General features: G+C 45.2%; 1 protein-coding gene across 5 annotated transcripts in view; it reads right to left on the minus strand.

The window, feature by feature from the left end:
• The window catches only part of LOC149445877 (protein unc-13 homolog B-like), a 294,951-nt gene that overhangs the window by 170,388 nt on the left and 103,930 nt on the right, over positions 1-20,633 (minus strand). For all 5 annotated transcript variants that reach the window (XM_089653343.1, XM_089653341.1, XM_089653342.1 and 2 more), the window contains 4 exons: positions 17,695-17,769; positions 13,967-14,186; positions 11,032-11,259; positions 9,525-9,666 (listed from right to left, as the gene is read on the minus strand). In XM_089653343.1, coding sequence (XP_089509469.1) covers positions 9,525-9,666; positions 11,032-11,259; positions 13,967-14,186; positions 17,695-17,769 — 665 coding nt within the window. The remainder of the gene's footprint in view (positions 1-9,524; positions 9,667-11,031; positions 11,260-13,966; positions 14,187-17,694; positions 17,770-20,633) is intronic.

Below are 20,633 nucleotides of genomic sequence, written 5' to 3' on the forward strand. Positions count from 1 at the left end.
GACAAGGGTTCAACGCTCCATAAGTGTTCACTAATTCTTACTTCCTGCCCAGTTGACAAAAAAAAAAATCCAAAAGTTGTGGCTGAGGTGCAAGGTTATAGATATGGAAGTCTTGACCATGCATGCCAACATCCGACCGGGACTCCCAAACATACTCCGAGCCCCGTGTCCCTATCATCAGCATGCAATCACTTTGGTTACTAACAGCTTGTGATTCTGACAGCGGCGGGTGATCAGACGCTGTTCTCATCGCCTCGTCCAGGGGGGATTTCACTTCTAAGCCGGTGGAATCATGCAGACACAGAAATAAAATATGCTAATGAAATTCCCGTCTATAAACAAGCCACAACAACTTCTTACGCAAGCCGTTCTTTCAACTCGTGTTTAGAGAATTGTCAGATTTTACAAGATTACAGAATAAAAAAAAAAAACGAGCAGAAAACATTCAGTACGGTAGATGAGAGTCAATGAGGATCATCAGGAAACTCACACCTTCCGCATAGTAATCGTTTATAGGCACTTCTCTGCACTTTCAGGTCTTCAGGATCTTAAAGAGATATGAGAAATGCATGGCTGATTATACAGAACAGACACTCGCATTCAGGAATCAGTCTTCCAAGGACAAGGTTGAACGTACAGCTTTTTCTAAAATCCTTGCAATGGATCTGTCATGGTCAGTGGTCAGACTTGGAGACCAGTAGCTATAGCAGTATAGAGGATCCCACCGACCAGCTGGATAAGTACACAAGCAGGTCACCCTGGTGGATGGCACGGGCTCACCCAAGGTGCGGGGTTTATGCACACCTAATGATGGGGTTGGTTTTGCTACATATTAGTGCCACCTCCACACTAGGAGGTGAGCAAACCAGGGTCCAGTAGCAGATATAGCAGGTAGGGATCAATCAGAAGAGTAGTCAGCAACCAAGGCCAATAACAAGTGGTTGCAGGTTGGGATCAAGCTGAAACGTAGTTGAGGAACAAGTCAAAGGTTGGTAATACATGGTAGTGGAGATAAGAACAGCTGCAGGTACGCAACAGAGCAAGATATTGGCTGGAGAGAGCACACAAGAAGTGTAAAGGCATGGCCAAAATAGGAAGTTCAGGAGAGGAGCATGGGGTTCAAGGTTCACCAGAAATTAGTTACAAGGCAAGCTTATCCAAGGGTTCAGACAGGATGCAGGTCAGCATCTAAGGTGGCTCAGCAAGAAGAGTTACTGCTAAAGACACCATCGTTTATGGGTTCAGATCTCGTTCCTCAGGATCCTGGCAAGGACTCACAGTGCCTCCATTTACAAAATGTATGCAGCAGAGACCACTGTTATTATTACAACACAGATATGAATTTGGCTCCCTTTGTTGGCTGGCAGGGCACAACACTGGGGATTTTTCCATCATGCTGTGAGTCATCTTGCCTACATTTCTCGCTAGGTACAAAGTGATGGAGCCGCTTGTCATAAACTCTTTTTACCCAGTTTGTGTCGGTCCTCGCTGTCAGATGACAGATTGGTACCCTCTTGCTAGGATAACTTCACGCCGTGTTGCTGAGCAACAGAAATAAAGCCATAAGAGTGAACAAGTCAGGTGTGATACTCCGAAGAGACCGTGCCATTTACATCTCCCATTAATCACCTTCAAATCACTGAAAGTGACACATTCGATGAACCGTTCATTACAGACGGGAGAGACCACAACCTCCTGTTTTATTCCGCAGATTTAGGAGAACACCTGTCAGGGTGATGAGGCCATTCAGAAAAGGACACTCCAAAAGACTTTGACATTTATCTTCTCAGCTCTGGAGGATTTCAAAGATCAAGTGGATGAGAAAAGTGCAATTTGGGTAATGGAAGAGGAAAAGAGCATTTAAGAGGAGACATTTTTTTTTTTCTGTAGGAGTTTAAGACCCGAAAAATGATCTGAATAAAAGACATTTAGTAGGCTATCAAAATTCCGATCGTCATGGCGTACAACGGTAAGTGTTGATCCCAGTGAAGGCAAATATTCTTCTGGTGCCGGGGATTCATTTGGGAGTTTAGGTAGGGTAAGTGAGAGGGTCAGGATTTTAGAAGGTTTCGTTTGAAGCTTCCCGTCTACATGCACTCGCTCCAGTGTCGGCTGCACATCATTCCTCCTGTCTAGTTTACAAACAGTGACAATAGTGGGCCACGCTCATGTAATAGGTTTCAGCATGGCTCCTTGTAGTTCCTACTATGTGACAGCATGATGACACAACTGGGAAACAGTTCTCACCCCATAACAGAAATGCCTGAACACTACATAACCAGGTATCATCTTAATGTAAAACTGCAGATCTGAAGATTGAAACTGTTTGGAATTACATTAATATGTCAAAGCTTATATGCAATTTCAATCCTTTGGTTTGGATGTACAATGTAAGTGTTGTGGTTCAGGTTTAGAGGTTAGGTTTTACGTCAGCCTTTCTCAACTAAGGTTCCTTCAAAAGTTGCTATGGGTTCGTTAGTCAATTTTTGCCTATGAGATAAGTAACCACTGACACCAATTAGCTAACTGCAATGGGACTCTTCCCACTGACCACCAATATAAGAAGTATTCTTCCCATTGACCACCAATACAGGGATTATTTTTCCCAATGACCACCAATATAAGAAGCATTCTTCCCACTGAAAACCAGTGCAGGGTTTATTTTTCCCAATGACCACCAATGTATAGAGCATTCTTCCCATTGAATACCAATGTAACAGAGTTCTTCCCCCTCTGACTAGTAGTTTGAGGGGGCCCCCATCTTATTGAATACTGGTGTTAAGGGAGCACTTTCCACTGGCAACCAATGTATGGAGCATTCTTCCCACTGAATACCAACGTAACAGAGTTCTTCACCCTCTGACTAGTAGTTTGAGGGGGCCCCATCTTATTGAACACTGGTGTTAAGGGGGCACTTTCCACTGGCAACCAATGTATGGATCATTCTTCCCACTGAATACCAAAGTAACAGAGTTCTTCACCCTCTGACTAGTAGTTTGAGGGGGCCCCATCTTATTGAATACTGGTGTTAAGGGAGCACTTTCCACTGGCAACCAATGTATGGAGCATTCTTCCCATTGAATACCAATGTAACAGAGTTCTTCCCCCTCTGACTAGTAGGTTGAGGGGGCCACCATCTTATTGAACACTGGTGGTAAGAGGGCACTTTCCACTGGCAACCAATGTATGGAGCATTCTTCCCACTGAATACCAATGTAACAGAGTTCTTCACCCTCTGACTAGTAGTTTGAGGGGGCCCCATCTTATTGAACACTGTTGTTAAGGGGGCACTTTCCACTGGCAACCAATGTATGAAGCATTCTTCCCACTGAATACCAATGTAACAAAGTTCTTCCCCCTTTGACTAGTAGTTTGAGGGGGCCCCCATCTTATTGAACACTGGTGTTAAGGGGGCACTTTCCACTGGCAACCAATGTATGGATCATTCTTCCCATTGAATACCAAAGTAACAGAGTTCTTCCCCCTCTGACTAGTAGTTTGAGGGGGTCCCCATCTTATTGAATACTGGTGTTAAGGGAGCACTTTCCACTGGCAACCAATGTATGGAGCATTCTTCCCATTGAATATCAAAGTAACAGAGTTCTTCCCCCTCTGACTAGTAGTTTGAGGGGGCCCCCATCTTATTGAATACTGGTGTTAATGGGGCACTTTCCACTGGCAACTAATGTATGGCGCATTCTTCCCACTGAATACCAATGTAACCGAGTTCTTCCCCCTCTGACTAGTAGTTTGAGGGGGCCCCCATCTTATTGAATACTGGTGTTAAGGGGGCACTTTCCACTGACAACCAATGTATGGAGCATTCTTCCCATTGAATACCAATGTAACAGAGTTCTTCCCCCTCTGACTAGTAGTTTGAGGGGGCCCCATCTTATTGAACACTGGTGTTAAGGGGGAACTGTCCACTTTCAACCAATGTATGGAGCATTCTTCTTACTGACCACCAATGTAAGGAACATGCTTCCCATTGGCCAACAGTGTAAGGGCCATGCTTCTTACTGACCACTAATATAAAAGGCATTCTATCTTCTTACCACCAATGTAAGAGGGCATTCTTCCCACTAACCACCAATATAAAGAGTATTCTTCTCAATGACCACTAATAAAAAGAGCATTCTGCCCAATGACCACCAATACAAGCAGCATTCTTCTCATTGACCACCAACGTATTTTCCAATAAATACCAATATATTTAATTTGTATATTCTATCAATTATTATAATTGTTCCATCTATTCATATTACTGAAAATAATTTATTCATAGACAGCAACCCAGAGTGCCAAAAAAGCAAATGCTTTTTTTTATTCCTATACCTACAACTTACTGTTTATTCCAGTACCTAGAACTTCCCGTTCACACCATCGTACCATGGGCTGTATATTTATTAGCAGGGGATTCCCTACCTCTAGGGCAATAAAGATTTGCCTTGACACATTCCATGGTGACTGGATGAAGGTGTCTGTGCGATCTGTGTGGATATAAATGCTGGAGTATTTTCCAGACACTCACTAGAACTAAAGAAGTGGTTTGGACAAGCTACAAAACATCCTCAACATCACAGAAAGTCCAGTCGAATGCGATTACCACTACTAGATATTTCATGACCTAGATACAGTAAATGAGAACCTTTTACAGTCAAATGGAGATAACGCGTCTTTGTGCCTTTTCCTTTGGGGAAGACAAGTACTTTAACCTCTATTAACATCTTTGATGGTCGTATTCACAGTTGACCTGCAGAGACACGGCCTCTCAACGGCCATGTGGAGCAAATGCTTCTTACAAGCAAGCTCTGCATTATGGCACTTTAGCCAGAGTTCTGCCAATATGTATTGACAAAAGACCAATGCAGGATGAAAGGGTGGAGGTTCCCATAAGCCATCATAGCTAAAATGTAAAGCCAGAGATATCTGGTCCATGGATCAGTGAACTGCAGGTCTAGGTCAGTACTGGCCAGATCTCGTTTAAGGATTATGACCCATCCAGCAATGGTCTGCCACAGAAGAACTACTGCCAGAATCGGGTGCAAGACAAAGCTTGTCAAAGAGAAAAGAGCCCTAGAAAGCAGTTGGGTACCGGCAGCTGAAGAGTTAACAAGTGTTTGGGAGGAGAACAAACCCGATCCAGGTGCTTTCACTATGCATATACAAAAAAAACTCAAACTGGTATTTCACAGAACTGATTATGCCCAGAGGGTCAAAAAACCGCAAGTGACCAAGGGTACTGTGACTCTCGTACGAGGAGCAGCAGCAGGAAGAGGATTCCTTAACTCTGGTGGGAAGCAAAGCGTTTAATGTGGGATTGAGGCACTCCATCCAGAGGAATGACATCAATGCTCAGTCCTACAGCATTAACCCTTTCTACGCCAAGCTGGTGGGAAATGGGGAACACACGTAGGTACCTAGTGACGTAAAAATGAGAGAGCTATTGGTGCCCTGGCCAAAAGAGCCTTCAGAGACAGAGCATGCACAGAGACATTGCCAACAGCTTTGGACATGAAGGCGGCCATGGAACCAGTCTGGAAAGCCCTCAAGTGGAGCCCAGTGCTCAAGGCCTACAACCAGGCTCACCTGCCACTTTCCAGCAGGGTCAGGTTGTAAGAAAACTCAATGCTAAGGCTGGGGACAACCTGCACTGGGCAGTCCCAATGGGGTGAGATCACCTGCTGCTACACGGTAATGGATCTTGAATAATGAGAAAAAAAAGTTGCTAAAAATGTCTAACAGAAAAAAAAAAAACAGATGTCCATCCTTCTAGGACACTAGCAAAAACGGAGGCATGCTGGTAGTGGGAAGAGTTAAACTTATTAGAAAGACAAGCCAGAACTTAGAAGTGTGCCCCTAGTGGATGATCTGGCTCATTTTAACACCGCACATGGCGGATTCTCAGCAGCTGCTTCTACAGAGTGAGTTCACTGTTTGAAGGAACCAGACTGGCCCCTGGGGATGCACCACTAACATCCAGCAACAGCAGGTCCCAGGGGGGTCAGCTAACAATGATTTTTGTCAGACAGGCTGCACACAGCCTACATGCATGGAGAGGAACATGATCAACAACTTTAGGTCAAGGAGTGGAATGTAACATGATGGGGATGCGGAAATGTTGGGATTTTTTGCAAAATGGCCATTAAATGTGGACTGACCCTTTATCTGTCAGAATAAACTTCACATCTAAAATCACTTTTCGGGAAACTTCCATTTCAGACAAGTGCAGTCCATATTACTCAACAAAGAAGAGCATTTTGTTAATCAGCAGATCATTAGGATGCGTCTGGAGAGAACATCAGACTCCAATAAAATGTGATCAATATCTCTCCCTATGAAGCTTTGTACGGAGACCGGCTGTGTGATGAAAGGTTAATGGAGTGATGGCGGGGACATGTCAAATACAGAGCGCCTCTCCCAGCATGCCACTGTGTGCATCCATACACGGCACTCTGCTTGACATTAATGTGGCCACATTGCAGCAGCGAACACGAGACTCTGAACTGGCAGGATAATCTCATTCTCACCCGTGACGAGGTGATAATACAGGAGAATGCAGGAGGCCAGGGACAATCAGGACACTGTGACCTACTTATCCAACTAGTTTAATGGCAGCGATATAGAAGACTTTACAAAGATGTATCCAGAATGAGCGTTGAAGGTCTACGTGGGAAACAATGATAAAATTCATCATTTAAATATTGGTAGGGATTAAAAGTGGTTGGTGGGGGAGAACGTTAGGGATTCCTCCCACTGATACCAATGATGGGGCACAATTACTACCACGGACACCAATGATGAGGCAATATTCCTTTCATTGACACCAAGAAAAAGGCACTATTCCTCCCACTGACACCAATGATGGAGCACTATTCCTCCCACTGATACCAATGATGGAGCACTATTCCTCCCACTGATACCAATGATGGAGCACTATTCCTCCCACTGACACCAATGATGGAGCACTATTCCTCCCACTGATACCAATGATGGAGCACTATTCCTCCCACTGATACCAATGATGGGACACTATTCAACCCACTGACACCAATGATGGGGCACTATTCCTCCCACTGACACCAACAATGGGGTACTATTCCACCCACTGACACCAATGATGGAGCACTATTCCTCCCACTAACACCAATGATGGGGCACTATTCCTCCCGCTGACGACTGGGACTCCTTACTACAATCAGAAGCTTTTAATTGGCCAGCATGGTCACGTGGCTGTGTTGACCATAGAATGCTTGCCATTGTGACCATTATGATGATATTCACTTTCTAAATTTATTATGTTGTTGCTGTAACTTTGTAGTCCTAATGAAGGGAGTGTTCTCTGACCCCCGAAACGTGTTGGCTTTGGGATGAAGTCTTTGTAGCTGACCCTATGTTGGAATATTTTATTATTTGGACATCCAACTTTTGGTATATGGGTTCAGTCTCACATTTCTTCAGCTTATCACTGGCGGAAGTCCGTTCTTTACTCTGCAGAGAAAAGGGAAAACGGTTCCTGCAGTGCACGTGTCACCCCACTGCCTGAATCAGGAGGACGATGGCAGCTAAGCTCGGTGCTGTGTCTCAATTAGGGAAGGGCAGTGGCCTCACCTCTGATGGTCGACTACAGCTATGAGTTACAAGCTCTACCTTTAGCTGGGACAGTACAGATGACCCGTACATCCCAGTGCAGGCAAACACAGCTTTTGCAAGGCTGTATACTTTAGTACGCCCGTGTGAACCACGCCTAAGGCTTGGTTTGCATTTACAGGTTGTGGACAGCACAGTGGCTAAATGGTTAGCACTTCCACCTGGCAGTATTAGGGTCGTTGGTTCGAATCCCAACCATGGCACCACCTGCCTGGAGTTTTCATGTTCTCCCGGTGCCTTCATGGGTTACCTCCGGGTACTCCAGTTTCCTCCCAGTGCAGGCGAACACAGCTCTTGCATGGCTGTACGCTGTAGTACACCCGTGTGAACCAGGCCTAAAGCTGGGTTTGAATTTCCAGGTTGTGGGCAGCACAGTGGCTAAATGGTGAGCACTTCCTCCTGGCAGTAGTCGGGTCGTTGGTTCAAATCCCAACCATGGCAACCCCTGCCTGGAGTTTGCATGTTCTCCCTGTGCCTACGTGGGTTTTCTCTGGGTACTCCAGTTTCCTCCCAGTGCAGGCAAACACAGCTCTTGCATGGCTGTACGCTGTAGTACACCTGTGTGAACCAGGCCTAAAGCTGGGTTTGAATTTCCAGGTTGTGCGCAGCACAGTGGCTAAATGGTTAGAACTTCCTCCTGGCAGTACTCGGGTCGTTGGTTTGAATCCCAACCATGGCAACCCCTGCCTGGAGTTTGCATGTTCTCCCTGTGCCTGCGTGGGTTTCCTCCGGGCACGCCACCTTCCTTCCACCCTCCATATACATGCTGGTAGGTTTATTGGCTCCTGTCTAAATTATTATTAGTATGTGTATGTATGAATGTGAGTTAGGGACCTTAGATTGTACACCCTTGAAGGTTAGGGACTGATGGGAATGTACTATATATATATATATATATATATATATATATTGCAATTTACGTAGCGCGATATATATATATATATATATATATATATATATATATATATATATATATATATATATATATATAGCGCTGCGTAAATTGACGGCACTATACAAGTACCTGGAATAATAATAATTTTCAGAGTGACTATAAAAAGAAGCCGACAGCTTGTTACACAGTCCATATTAATGACTTAATTGTCACAAGGCCCCCTGTACTGGGGGGTATGAAGACTGAAGTCATCGAGAGCTCGTCTAAGGGGGACAATAAGCAGCGACCCGCAGAGTATCACATCCGAGCAATCAGAGAATTTAACAGAGTGTGCAGACACCGCCCCGTATGACAGACGGACTATTGTGTGTCGCTATTCAGCTGTACAGAAAATCTAATTTGGGATGGTTTTCGCTGCGCTCTACAGTTTCGCAATGATTCATTAGAGATCTGATGTCGTGCCACAAATAGCACATGTGAAAAAAGCACAAAGGGAAATTACAGCTAATCAAAGAGGGCAATGACATCTGCTACGTGCAACCGACCGGGGCAGAAATTCAGGATTTAAAGGGGAGCTTTATTTTTGGTGTGTGACTGTGTAGGGAGGACGCATGGAGCACCGACAGTCTGCCTCTGAGGGGAAGTTACCTGGGCGTAACATCTCTTTTCTCACGTTCCTCTGTGTGCCCCTCTACAAACTGGCTTCACTCAACTCCTGGAGACTGAATGCAAAGCCCTGCCCTACCTGCCAACCCCTTGAGCAAGGACAGTGGTTCAACAGCCAGTGAGCATGCTGATGCTAGCCATGGATGATGAATGTGGAAGGGACGTGGCCCTAAAGTCTGGCCCTTGGCAACAGTGCAGAACTAGGTTTACAGAAGCACACAGAGGCCTCTGGGACCTGATTGGTTGAAATGACTACACCTCATTTTGCTCCTAGCTACAGTCTATAAATGAGGGGCTGCTTCAGAGTACTTACAAGTGAAACTTCTCCTCCCAAACGGGGTTCAAGTTGCCGTAGATGGTTTTCGTCCTCTTTTTGGTCTTCCCCACTTGTACGGTGACGTACGGATCACTGGAGCCCGTCTTGTCCTTGGCCTGCAGGCCCTGAGCGCAGAGAACTGGAGAGGAGAAGACAGTGTGAGACAACCCACTCTGTAACTGTTTAAAGTTCAATGCATTCCCAATTCTCAGCCCGCTGCAACCAGAATTTACAAAGCACATCAGTGGGTCACTGGGAATGGACTTCATCAAGTCTGTGCTTGGTCTCTCAGCTTTCTGTATTATCACTAATTGCACTCAGAATTACAATGCAGAAGGTATTTATTGGATGTAAGCCACTATTTTTTTTTTTGTCTAGTTAAAGTCAAACTCTGAAATTTAGACAAAATTTACCCTTACCATGGGCTCATCTGCACTGCAATGCTTTACCCTTTTAATTGACGTTGGATATCCATGCAGGGATTTTTCCCTCCTTCAGCTGCTCAAAGATCCGCTGCTCACTCCTCCTTAACCGTTCCCCTCCCCTCGCTTGGGATCTCTCCGCTCGTATTGGCTGAGATCAGGTAATAAGAGCGGAGAGATCCCAAGCGACATCATCGGGCAGTCTTCCTGACGAGAAGGCGCCGCCATTTTCACTCATTGGACTGGGAGAGCGGCGATCAGCGGACGGGGCTCGTTTTGTGGACGGTACACTGAGGGGAACGGTTAAGGAGGAGTGAGTAGGGGATCTTTGAGCAGCTGAAGGAGGGAAAAATCCCTGCAGGGATATCCAACGTCAATTAAAAGGGTAAAGCATTGTGGTGTCCGCAAGAAGTACCCAACATCCATCCTATACTGCAGCAAACTTAGCAGGTTCCACGATATGTGAATGAAAAAAGGGCATTAAGCCTATCTATTAGGCATAGAAGGAGGTGAGCGTACATCTAAATTGATTGAAGGATTCACGGAAAGTCACTATAATATGTTTTGATCACTTCATCACCAATATTGGACTATTATTTGATTAATGGGACCATCATTGTTTTGTTATCACATTCACTTTATATATGATTATATTAATTTGATTATTTAATTGAAGTCACACATTTTTTGATAATTAGGAGCGCAACATTTGGAGATTGATGGTTAAATTGCACAGTTGTAGTTATGTGTTAATGTTAGCGATCCACAGGGACTTTGTTGACTTTGTGGGTGTTCCTAGGCAGGCTGTATTGTATGCACCCTAGACCAGGGGTGTCAAACTGAAGGCCCTCAAGCAGTTGCGAAACTACAAGTCCCATCATGCCTCTGCCTGTGGGAGTCATGCTTGTCACAGTCAGCCTTGCAGTGCCTCATGGGACTTGTAGTTGTGCAACAGCTGGAGGGCCACTAGTTTGACACCCGTGCCTTAGGCAGTGCTGAGCCTCCATGATTGGCAGAATGGAAGTCCAATAGAAGGGTCGGGCCAGAGACAGTCAGCCTGTGGAGGAAAAGGTTAGACTCACCAGTGATGGTGATCTTGGCTGACCACTTGGATGTGCCGTCCAGCACACTCTGTTTCACGGTCTTCATTTGCTGAGCGTGAGTCACTTTGGTGACGGTAAAGACATCTCGGATCAGCTCGAAAATCTCTGGCTTGTTCCTCTCCCGGATCTTCATCCGATCCTTCATGGCCATGATGATGTTCTGAGTGCGGTCTTCCGCTCCGTGCTTTGAGCTCTTCTCTGCCGCCCCTGCAGTCAGGACAGAAATCACAGGTCATCTCACATGGGCTCTGGTCACATCTGATGGCTGAGCTCTAACAATGCCCAACCACAGCAGCAGGATAGGGAAGGGGTGGTCACCAGTAAATCAAACCGCACTGTGTGTAATGGCTAGATGAGGTCATGATTACACATAGGCCTCCACTCCTGCTACAGGACCCATTGGGCTTTGAACGCTTTGAATTTTTGCTGGAGCCGAGAGAAAAAAAAAAAGCATTAGTGCACCAGAAGTACAGCAATAGCTATATTCCCAGAGCTCATTAAAAGAGTAAATTGTAAATTAAAGCTGACAGGAACAAGGTGGCTTTCTGATACAACAGCCCCTCCCCTCCACTATCCATTCACAGATTCTTTGTATTTTGTGAATGGGTTTCATATAATACAAAGTGCTCCATGATCGGGCAAGAGGAGGGGGGAGCTGAGACCAAGAATTCCAGCACTGGAGCACCCTTGCTATAGTGCAATAGTTATACTTCCAGTGCTCAGTAAACTTGTAAATTAAAGAGTTAACCAGCACGTGGTACAAAGTGTCTGAAGTCCTGGAGCTCAGCTTTGAAGGTTCAGCAAGAGCTGGGGATAATTGTGACGGGAGTCACTTTGGGTCGGGGGCCCATGGAATACAGGTCACTTTGGAGAGGTGGGGAGACCCCTGTCTTAGCTCCCCATATCCCTATTATGTGTAAGTCACCCTGTGCCTGTTAGGGGTACAGGGTGATCTGTCCTAATATTGGGGTGGGGGTTGTTGATTGTTTAATGCCATGTGGTTGCATCCCATTGTTCTATTGTTTGTCTTGCTTGGGAGCAAAGTATTATGGGATGTATGTGTTTATGTGTATTGGCTTGGTGGGGGGTGTTTCCAGTAGCCCTCCCTCCTGATGGGACTGTCTGCTGGTGTGTCTCTTGTTACTAAATGTAGATTGCCCCGCCCTGTGTCATTATGCATGGGGATTGTTCCATATATCTTGTATCTGTGTTAAAAAAAGGAGTCTATTTCCTGGTGTACTTCAAGACTGCTGTCATCTAGTACTGTATGGTCTGCTGTGGTGTCTGTGGTCGGTGTTCGGACGAGGAAGCGGTAGTCTAATGGAAGTACCCAAGTGCAGTCTGGGGGTCGGTTCCGTTACAATAATGGATTAAAGAGCCGAAACAAGGGAAAAGGTGCTCTTGTCTGCCGCCCCTGCAGTCAGGACAGAAATCACAGATCATCTCACATGAACTCTGGTCACGTCCGATGGCTGAGCTCTAACCAACTACAGCAGCAGGATAGGGAAGGGGTGGTCACCAGTAAATCAAACCGCACTGTGTGTAATGGCTAGATGAGGTCATGATTACAGTAGGCCTCTACTCCTGCTACAGGACCCATTGGGCTTTGAAGGCTTTGAATGTTTGCTGGAGCCGAGACAAACAAATTCAGCATTAGTGCACCAGAAGTACAGCAATAGCTATATGCCCAGAGCTCATTAAAAATGTAAAATTGTAAATTAAAGCTCTGACAGGAACAAGGCTGCTTTCTCATACAACAGCCCCTCCCCTCTACTATCCATTCACAGATGCTTTGTATTTTGTGAATGGGTTTCATATAATACAAAGCACTCCATGATCGGGCAAGAGGAGGGGGGAGCTGAGACCAAAAATTCTAGTACTGGAGCACCCTTGAAATATTACAATAGCTATACTTCCAGTGTTCAGTAAAACTGTAAATTAAAGAGATAAGCCCCGGAGGTTGCATGCACCTTGTTAGACTTAACCCATAGTAAACCAGCACATGCTACAAAGTGGCTGAATTCCTGGACTTTAGCTTTGAAGGTCCAGCAAGAGCCGGGGATAATGGGTTAAAGAGCCCAAAAAAAGGGAATGGTGCATGTATTGCAGCGATGTGCTGATCTGAACCATGTTGAGGACAGGGATACCACCGAGGCATGCATGCTTTCAGTTTATACATCTATATATATATATATATATATATATATATATATATATATATATATATATATATATATATATATATGTGCATCTCCCAGGCTGGGAGCTCACACAGGTTCCCTAGCTCTACCGTTCGCCTTCAATAAATGGAGTTTGACGGATGGTGTGATCCCGGCTGCAGGTGTTCTAGTAAACCTGAGAAGGAGAAGAGAGCTGTGATTAGCCCCGCGAGGGGGTGCAGAGCGGAAAGGAAATTATACTCCTCGGTGTCACACATCACCAGCGGCTGGGCTGGCAGGTGGCAGACAGCGCCAGGAAGACACGGAGCTGGCAATCCTTCCAGGTGATGATGATTTCATGGTCGAACGCCTCCATAGAGCAAAATTCGACAAACAAGCACAGCCGGGAGTATATGTCAAAGCAGCAGCTCATACAGCATGTGTGCAAGTGGAAGGGCACCAGGAGGACGTCCGATGATCTTCAGAGTGACAACCCTTGAGACCTCGGGGCAGGGCAGGCATTCTGTTGTCACCAGGTTGACACCTGTATCAATACCTGAACCCTGTGAGCCTAATTATCTCTCTGAGAGACAGGAATGACTGAACTTCTCTATATAAATCTCCCAGATATTATTTTCATGCCCTCCTGTTCTCAACACAGTTCATGGAGTAGGTGTATGGGGGGGGGGGGGGGGGGGGATGATGGGGATAAATCTACAGAAATATTACAGGCATTTCACTCCCAAGGAACTTACTCTGCAGGCAGTCGGCGTTCAGCAGGTCTTGGCACTTCTCGTGACATTTGACCCCGCATTCGGTGCAGCGCATCCCCTGTCGGGCGATCCCCCACAGCAGACCCTCGCACTCGTAGCAATAGGTGGGGGTGGTGGCGGTCCAGATCTCGAAGTTGTGCGGCGTTGTGCAGGAAATGGGGTAGATTAAGGCTTGGAGGGTTTTCTTGTACACATGTGACTTCTGAAACGCATGAAAAACCCAATGGGGCTTATTATAACAACCTATTACAAAACACAGACCTGGGGGAGACCACGGCTCCTTGTCTACAGCACTGGATGATTTCAGGTAAGGGTTCCGGTCTCATACAGCTCTTTTCTGTAGAAACTGAACAGACTACTAAGTGAGGTAGTGCAATAGCGAAACACTAGGTGAGCAGCTAAATACAGACGCAATTAAAGGGGAAAATTTATTTATATATATATATATATATATATATATACACACACACATACACACACATATACAGTATCTCACAGAAGTGAGTCCCCCCTCACATTTTTGTAAATATTTGATTCTCTCTTTTCATGTGACAACACTGAAGGAATGACACTTTGTTACAATGTGATGTAGTCAGTGTACAGCTTGTATAACATGGAAATTTGCTGTCCCCTCAAAATAACTCAACACACCGCCATTAATGTCTAAACCGCTGGCAACAAAAGTGAGTCCACCCCTAAGTGACAAGGTCCAAATTGGGCCCAATGAGCCATTTTCCCTCCCCGGCGTCATGTGACTCGTTGGTGTTACAAGGTCTCAGGTGTGAATGGGGATCAGGTGGGTTACATTTGGTGTTATCGCTCTCACTCTCTCATACTGGTCACTGGAAGTTCAACATAGCACCTCATGGCAAAGAACTCTCTGAGGATCTGAAAAAAAGAATTGTTGCTCTACATAAAGATGGCCTAGGCTATAGGAAGATTGCCAAGACCCTGAAACTGAGCTGCAGCACGGTGGCCAAGACTATACAGCGGTCTAACAGGACAGGTTCCACTCAGAACAGGCCTCGCCATGGTCAACCAAAGAAGTTGAGTGCACATGCTCAGCGTCATATCCAGAGGTTGTCTTTGGGAAATAGACGTATGAGTGCTGCCAGCATTGCTGCAGAGGGTGAAGGGGTGGGGTGGGGCCAGCCTGTCAGTGCTCAGACCATACGCCAGACACTGCATCAAATTGGTCTGCATGGCTGTCGTCCCAGAAGGAAGCCTCTTCTAAAGATGATGCACAAGAAAACCGCAAACAGTTTGCTGAAGACAAGCAGACTAAGGACATGGATTACTGGAACCATCTCCTGTGGTCTGATGACACCAACATCAACTGATTTGGTTCAGATGGTGTCAAGCGTGTGTGGCGGCAACCAGGTGAGGAGTACAAAGACAAGTGTGTCTTGCCTACAGTCAAGCATGGTGGTGGGGGTGTCATGGTCTGGGGCTGCATGGTGGTGGGGGTGTCATGGTCTGGGGCTGCATGAGTGCTGCCGGCACTGGGGGGCTACAGTTCATTGAGGGACCATGATCATGATCCCCTCCCTTCGGAGACTGGGCCGCAGGGCAGTATTCCAACATAACGACCCCAAACACACCTCCAAGACCACCACTGCCTTGCTAAAGAAGCTGAGGGGAAAGGTGATGGACTGGCCAAGCATGTCTCCAGACCTAAACCCTATTGAGCATCTGTGGGGCCTCCTCAAACAGAAGGTGGAGGAGCACAAGGTGTCTAACATCCACCAGCTCCGTGATGTTGTCATGGAGGAGTGGAAGAGGACTCCAGTGGCAACCTGTGAAGCTCTGGTGAACTCCATGCCCAAGAGGGTTAAGGCAGTGCTGGAAAATAATGGCGGCCACACAAAATATTGACACTTTGGGCCCAATTTGGACCTTGTCACTTAGGGGTGGAGTCACTTTTGTTGCCAGCGGTTTAGACATTAATGGCGGTGTGTTGAGTTATTTTGAGGGGACAGCAAATTTACATGTTATACAAGCTGTACACTGACTACGTCACATTGTAACAAAGTGTCATTCCTTCAGTGTTGTCACATGAAAAAATAGAATAAAATATTTACAAAAATGTGAGGGGGGACTCACTTCTGTGAGATACTGTATATATGTGTATATATATATATATATATATATATATGTTCTCCCTGTGCCTGCGTGAGTTTCCTTCGGGTACTCCAGTTTCCTCCCACACTCCAAAGACATGCTGGTAGGAAAATTGTCTCCTGTGTAAATTGGCCCTAGTATGTGTATGTATGATTGTACACCCCTTGAGGGTTAGGGACTGATGTGAATGTACAATATATATGTAAAGCGCTGAGTAAATTGACAGTGCTATATGAGTACCTGCAATAAATTAAAAATACAAATACAGGGAGGATTATATGGTGAACTGTAATACCTGAAATTATGTATATATACACACCTTTTTTTTTGGACAAAGGATTTGTATTTCTGTCCATGCAGTCCTGAAATCTACACAGCTCTGCTACACAGCATAGCCCTGTTTGGCAAGGCAGGAGACCTGGTTTTTCTCTGCTGCAGTGCAGTCAGGGCTCTTTCACATAGGTGGATGGGATAAGGAGCGGAGGGGGCTGGGATGATGTAAAAACAGGTGGTACAGCCCCCTTGGTCTGATGGGACTGTCAGCATGCTGTGGCTGTGATGCTTTGCTTTGTGGCTGCTGCAATTGTAACTAGGGCTGCAAAGTTTGACAGTTGGAACCGAATGTCAAACGCGCCTATTAAGATCAATAGGACTACTCCGCAGCGGCAAGGCAAACGCATGGCTCACAGCTGTGGTGTGGTTCCGCAATGTAAAACCGCCAATGGCAAATAAAAAAAAGCAAAAAAAAAAAAAAACAAGCTTTAGGGGGTGGCAGTAGTGCACCTTGAACCCTTGTCGGCAGCTGCCATACCGCCCTCTGAAAAGCAATCCAACGAAGAAGGCTTTTCAGAGGGTGGTAAACATTACTGCCTGTCTGAAAGAGTCCTGAGACTTACAGGTCTTGTCCTTTTCCTAGTCTGTGATTGAAGAGTGAAAGGAGAAGCAGAAGACTGATGAGCTCATCTGTCACTCTGCTCTCTCCTCCTATCAGCATGCTTCTACACCATAGCACATCGGATTGGCTACCTGTGCTGCTTCTCTCTCCCCCTCTGTAGGACCTGCTGTACAGGGATTGCAAGAAGCTCATATAAAATCAAATTACGGTACCGTCAATGTAAAATATTCTAATGATGTAGTAATGAATACAGAGCTGCATTCATTGGAGCCCTTTGTAGGTCTGAAGCTTGGCAGAAAATGATGGCCCTCTGGAACATTTGTCACATTATTGCCGGGTCACTGTTTGCATAATTAATAAGCCTCTAATGCATAGTCCTTTTGTTGTACCTGGAAAACCCTGCAGAATCCAACAGATATCTGTCCGCGGGAAATTAGAAGGATTCAACAGATTATTAGCTGACATTCGCTGCACGTTTGATTACTGTGGCATACAATGATGTCAAAATCAATTTATTGAGGAAAAAAATCGACTTATGGACAAATGTCACGCAGCAAACGCAGGCTAGGCAATGCAAATCCAGTATGATGAATGCCCCACTTTTACGAACAGGTCTCTGACTCTCTGACTTTCCTGGAGAAACCTTTTCTTTAATAGGATCTGAAAGATGATTCCCTCTGGAAATTGCGCTTACCAAGTCTTCGTCCTTGAGAGAAGTGCGAGTGGCCATAGCAGAGGTGATGCCGGCCTTACGGGACTGGACCAGGGACTGCGAAGGGAATACAAAGGTGACACAATTATATTCCCAAGCATTATTTAATCCTTACTAGCTACATTTTGTTTCCAAAAGGCATAAAACAGCCACAGCTACATGAGAACGGCAAATAAAAAGGAAGTGTAATCTCAAACTGTGATCTGCAGTGGATGATTGAAAAGAAAAAGGGTATGATAACCGATAATAACGTAAATCTGTCCTAGAATATGATATTAGAACCTTGTACCATCTGCCAGAGCCTTTGGGGCCAGTGCAGGGTTTCTTGTTTGACAACTAAATGACAGTGGAAACCTGTCCTAGAATATATTAGAACCTTGTACCATCTGCCAGAGCCTTTGGGGCCAGTGGAGGGTTTCTTGTTTGACAACTAAATGACAGGGGGCGGGGCTTAGGGGCAGGGCTAATTTTTAGATCCTGTGTACGGTCTAGGCCTAGAACCCAAGGTTTTCCTCAGGTACTAGTAAATTATCTGAAGACAAATGTAGGCACTGCAAGGTGTCTGTATCAAGAGTAATGTTGGTGGAAACGACAGGTCCACTTTACCACACATCATAAAGAACATCGCTAGAGTGCACATCTACTGCAGAGATAGATTATCCTAATCTTAAAACCTGATTTATCCAGTGGTTTTGGAGAACAGGCACATCTTAGAAAGTTCTTCCACTCATAATTATATTTATAGGAAACATCACATAGCTTCTTGGACCTCCTAGTGTCTCCAGCAGTGGAACTCGTTCCGGATCTACCCATCTGCATAGCTTCTTGGACGTCTTTGTTTCTCCAGCAGTGGAAAACTTCCCAACTCTACCCATCCACATAACTTTTTGAACCTCCCAGTGTCTCCAGCAGTGGAAAACTTCCCAACTCTACCCATCCACATAACTTTTTGAACCTCCCAGTGTCTCCAGTAGTGGAAAACTTCCCAACTCTAACCATCCACATAGCTTCTTAGACCTCAGTTTCTCTAGCAGAGGAGAACTTCCCAACTCTACCCATCTACATAGCGTCTTGGACTTGTTAGTGTCTCCAATAGTGGAAAACTTCCCAACTCTACCCATCCACATAGCTTCCTGGACCTCTTAGTGTCTTCAGCAGTGGAAAACTTCCCAACTCTACCCATCTACATAGGTTCTTGGACCTCTTAGTGTTTCCAGTAGTGGAAAACTTCCCAACTCTACCCATCTACATAGCTTCCTGGACCTCTTAGTGTCTTCAGCAGTGGAAAACTTCCCAACTATACCCATCTACATAGCTTCTTGGACCTCAGTGTCTCTAGCAGAGGAGAACTTCCCAACTCTACCCATCCACATAGCTTCTTGGATCTCTTAGTGTCTCCAGTAGTGGAAAACTTCCCAACTCTACCCATCCACATAACGTCTTGGACCTCCTAGTGTCTCCAGTAGTAGAAAACTTCCCAACCCAACCATCCACATAGCTCCCTGGACCTCTTAGTGTCTTCAGCAGTGGAATACTTCCCAACTCTACCCATCCACATAGTTTCTTGGACCTCAGTGTCTCTAGCAGTGGAAACCTTCCCAACTATACCCATCCACATAACTTCTTGGACCTCTTAGTGTCTCCAATAGTAGAAAACTTCCCAACTCTACCCATCATCATAGCTTCCTGGACCTCTTTGTGTCTTCAGCAGTGGAATACTTCCCAACTATACCCATCTACATAGCTTCTTAGACCTCAGTGTCTCTAGCAGAGAACTTCCCAACTCTACCCATCCACAGAGCTTCTTGGACCTCTTAGTTTCTCCAGCAGTGGAAAACTTCCCAACTCTACCCATCTACATAGCTTCCTAAACCTCTTAGTGTCTCCAGCAGTGTAATACTTCCCAACTCTACCCATCTGCGTTGCAATTTTTGAATGGGTCTATTGTCGCTTGAGTAGTTGTATCTTGTTTTATTGAGAAGGTACCATAGTCCCAGAATTTTACAAATTCAATGGACACCTTCTCCCCATCTTGCTTTGTTGGTTCATTAGCATGTATAGCTTGTATCCTTGTGGAACCACTAGTTTTACCAACCATGTTTGCTACAGACCTTGCTAGTTTGCTATGGGCTTTCCGGGCTGTTTCCTATTTGTAGCTAGTAAGTGATAAATGGACTGTACATATTCTTTTTATTCTTGTGGGAATCTTTCATATATTTAATCGGGGGGGATGATCTAGGAGCTGCGGCCTATGACAAAGTTTTAATTATTTATTGAGCTTTCCATGACCTTTTGAGGCTGTGAGTAATGAATTATTCACACTAAGAGAACTGGAGGGAAAAAAATCTATTACAATTTATTATACCCATTATTAATTTCCCACTACAGTAATAAGTGTGTGGTTGTGAAAATTAAATGATGAATAGCATTTTGTATGGTAAAACGATTATGGTGGCACTGCTAACAGCTTTCCTCAATGTACTTTATATCAGGTACGGGTAGTAGTTTTCTAAGGTACTTTGAGAATTTAATATCCTAGGGCTGTGTTTTTGAATGGTCTTATATTATGCAAAATGCAGCTAGAGGCTTCCATCTGAAGTGGGGAAATCTGGTAGGGAAATGTCATTGGTGGAATCCCAGAGAAATATAAGAAGCTGGGGGGGCATTCAAGTCAGAAACACGCAGATAAAACGTAAATCTAAGTCTTGGGTTGACAATGGTCAAATGTCATCTCCTGCAGATCACATGGTGAACCTTAAGCACTGGGTTTGCATACGGCAAAGCTTAACCAATAAATGGAGATAAAAGGCCAAAAATAATATTTTAAGAAAAGGTAGATAACTATGCAAGAACATAAGAACAAACTTAAATGACAATTGTCATATATGACCAGGGATGGCCAGTGAAGGCTCTTCAGCCTA

This window comes from Staurois parvus, unplaced genomic scaffold (assembly GCF_062004578.1).
Source record: "Staurois parvus isolate SC_StPar_1 unplaced genomic scaffold, SC_StPar_1.0 ptg000706l, whole genome shotgun sequence".
Classification (NCBI taxonomy): Eukaryota; Metazoa; Chordata; class Amphibia; order Anura; family Ranidae; genus Staurois; species Staurois parvus.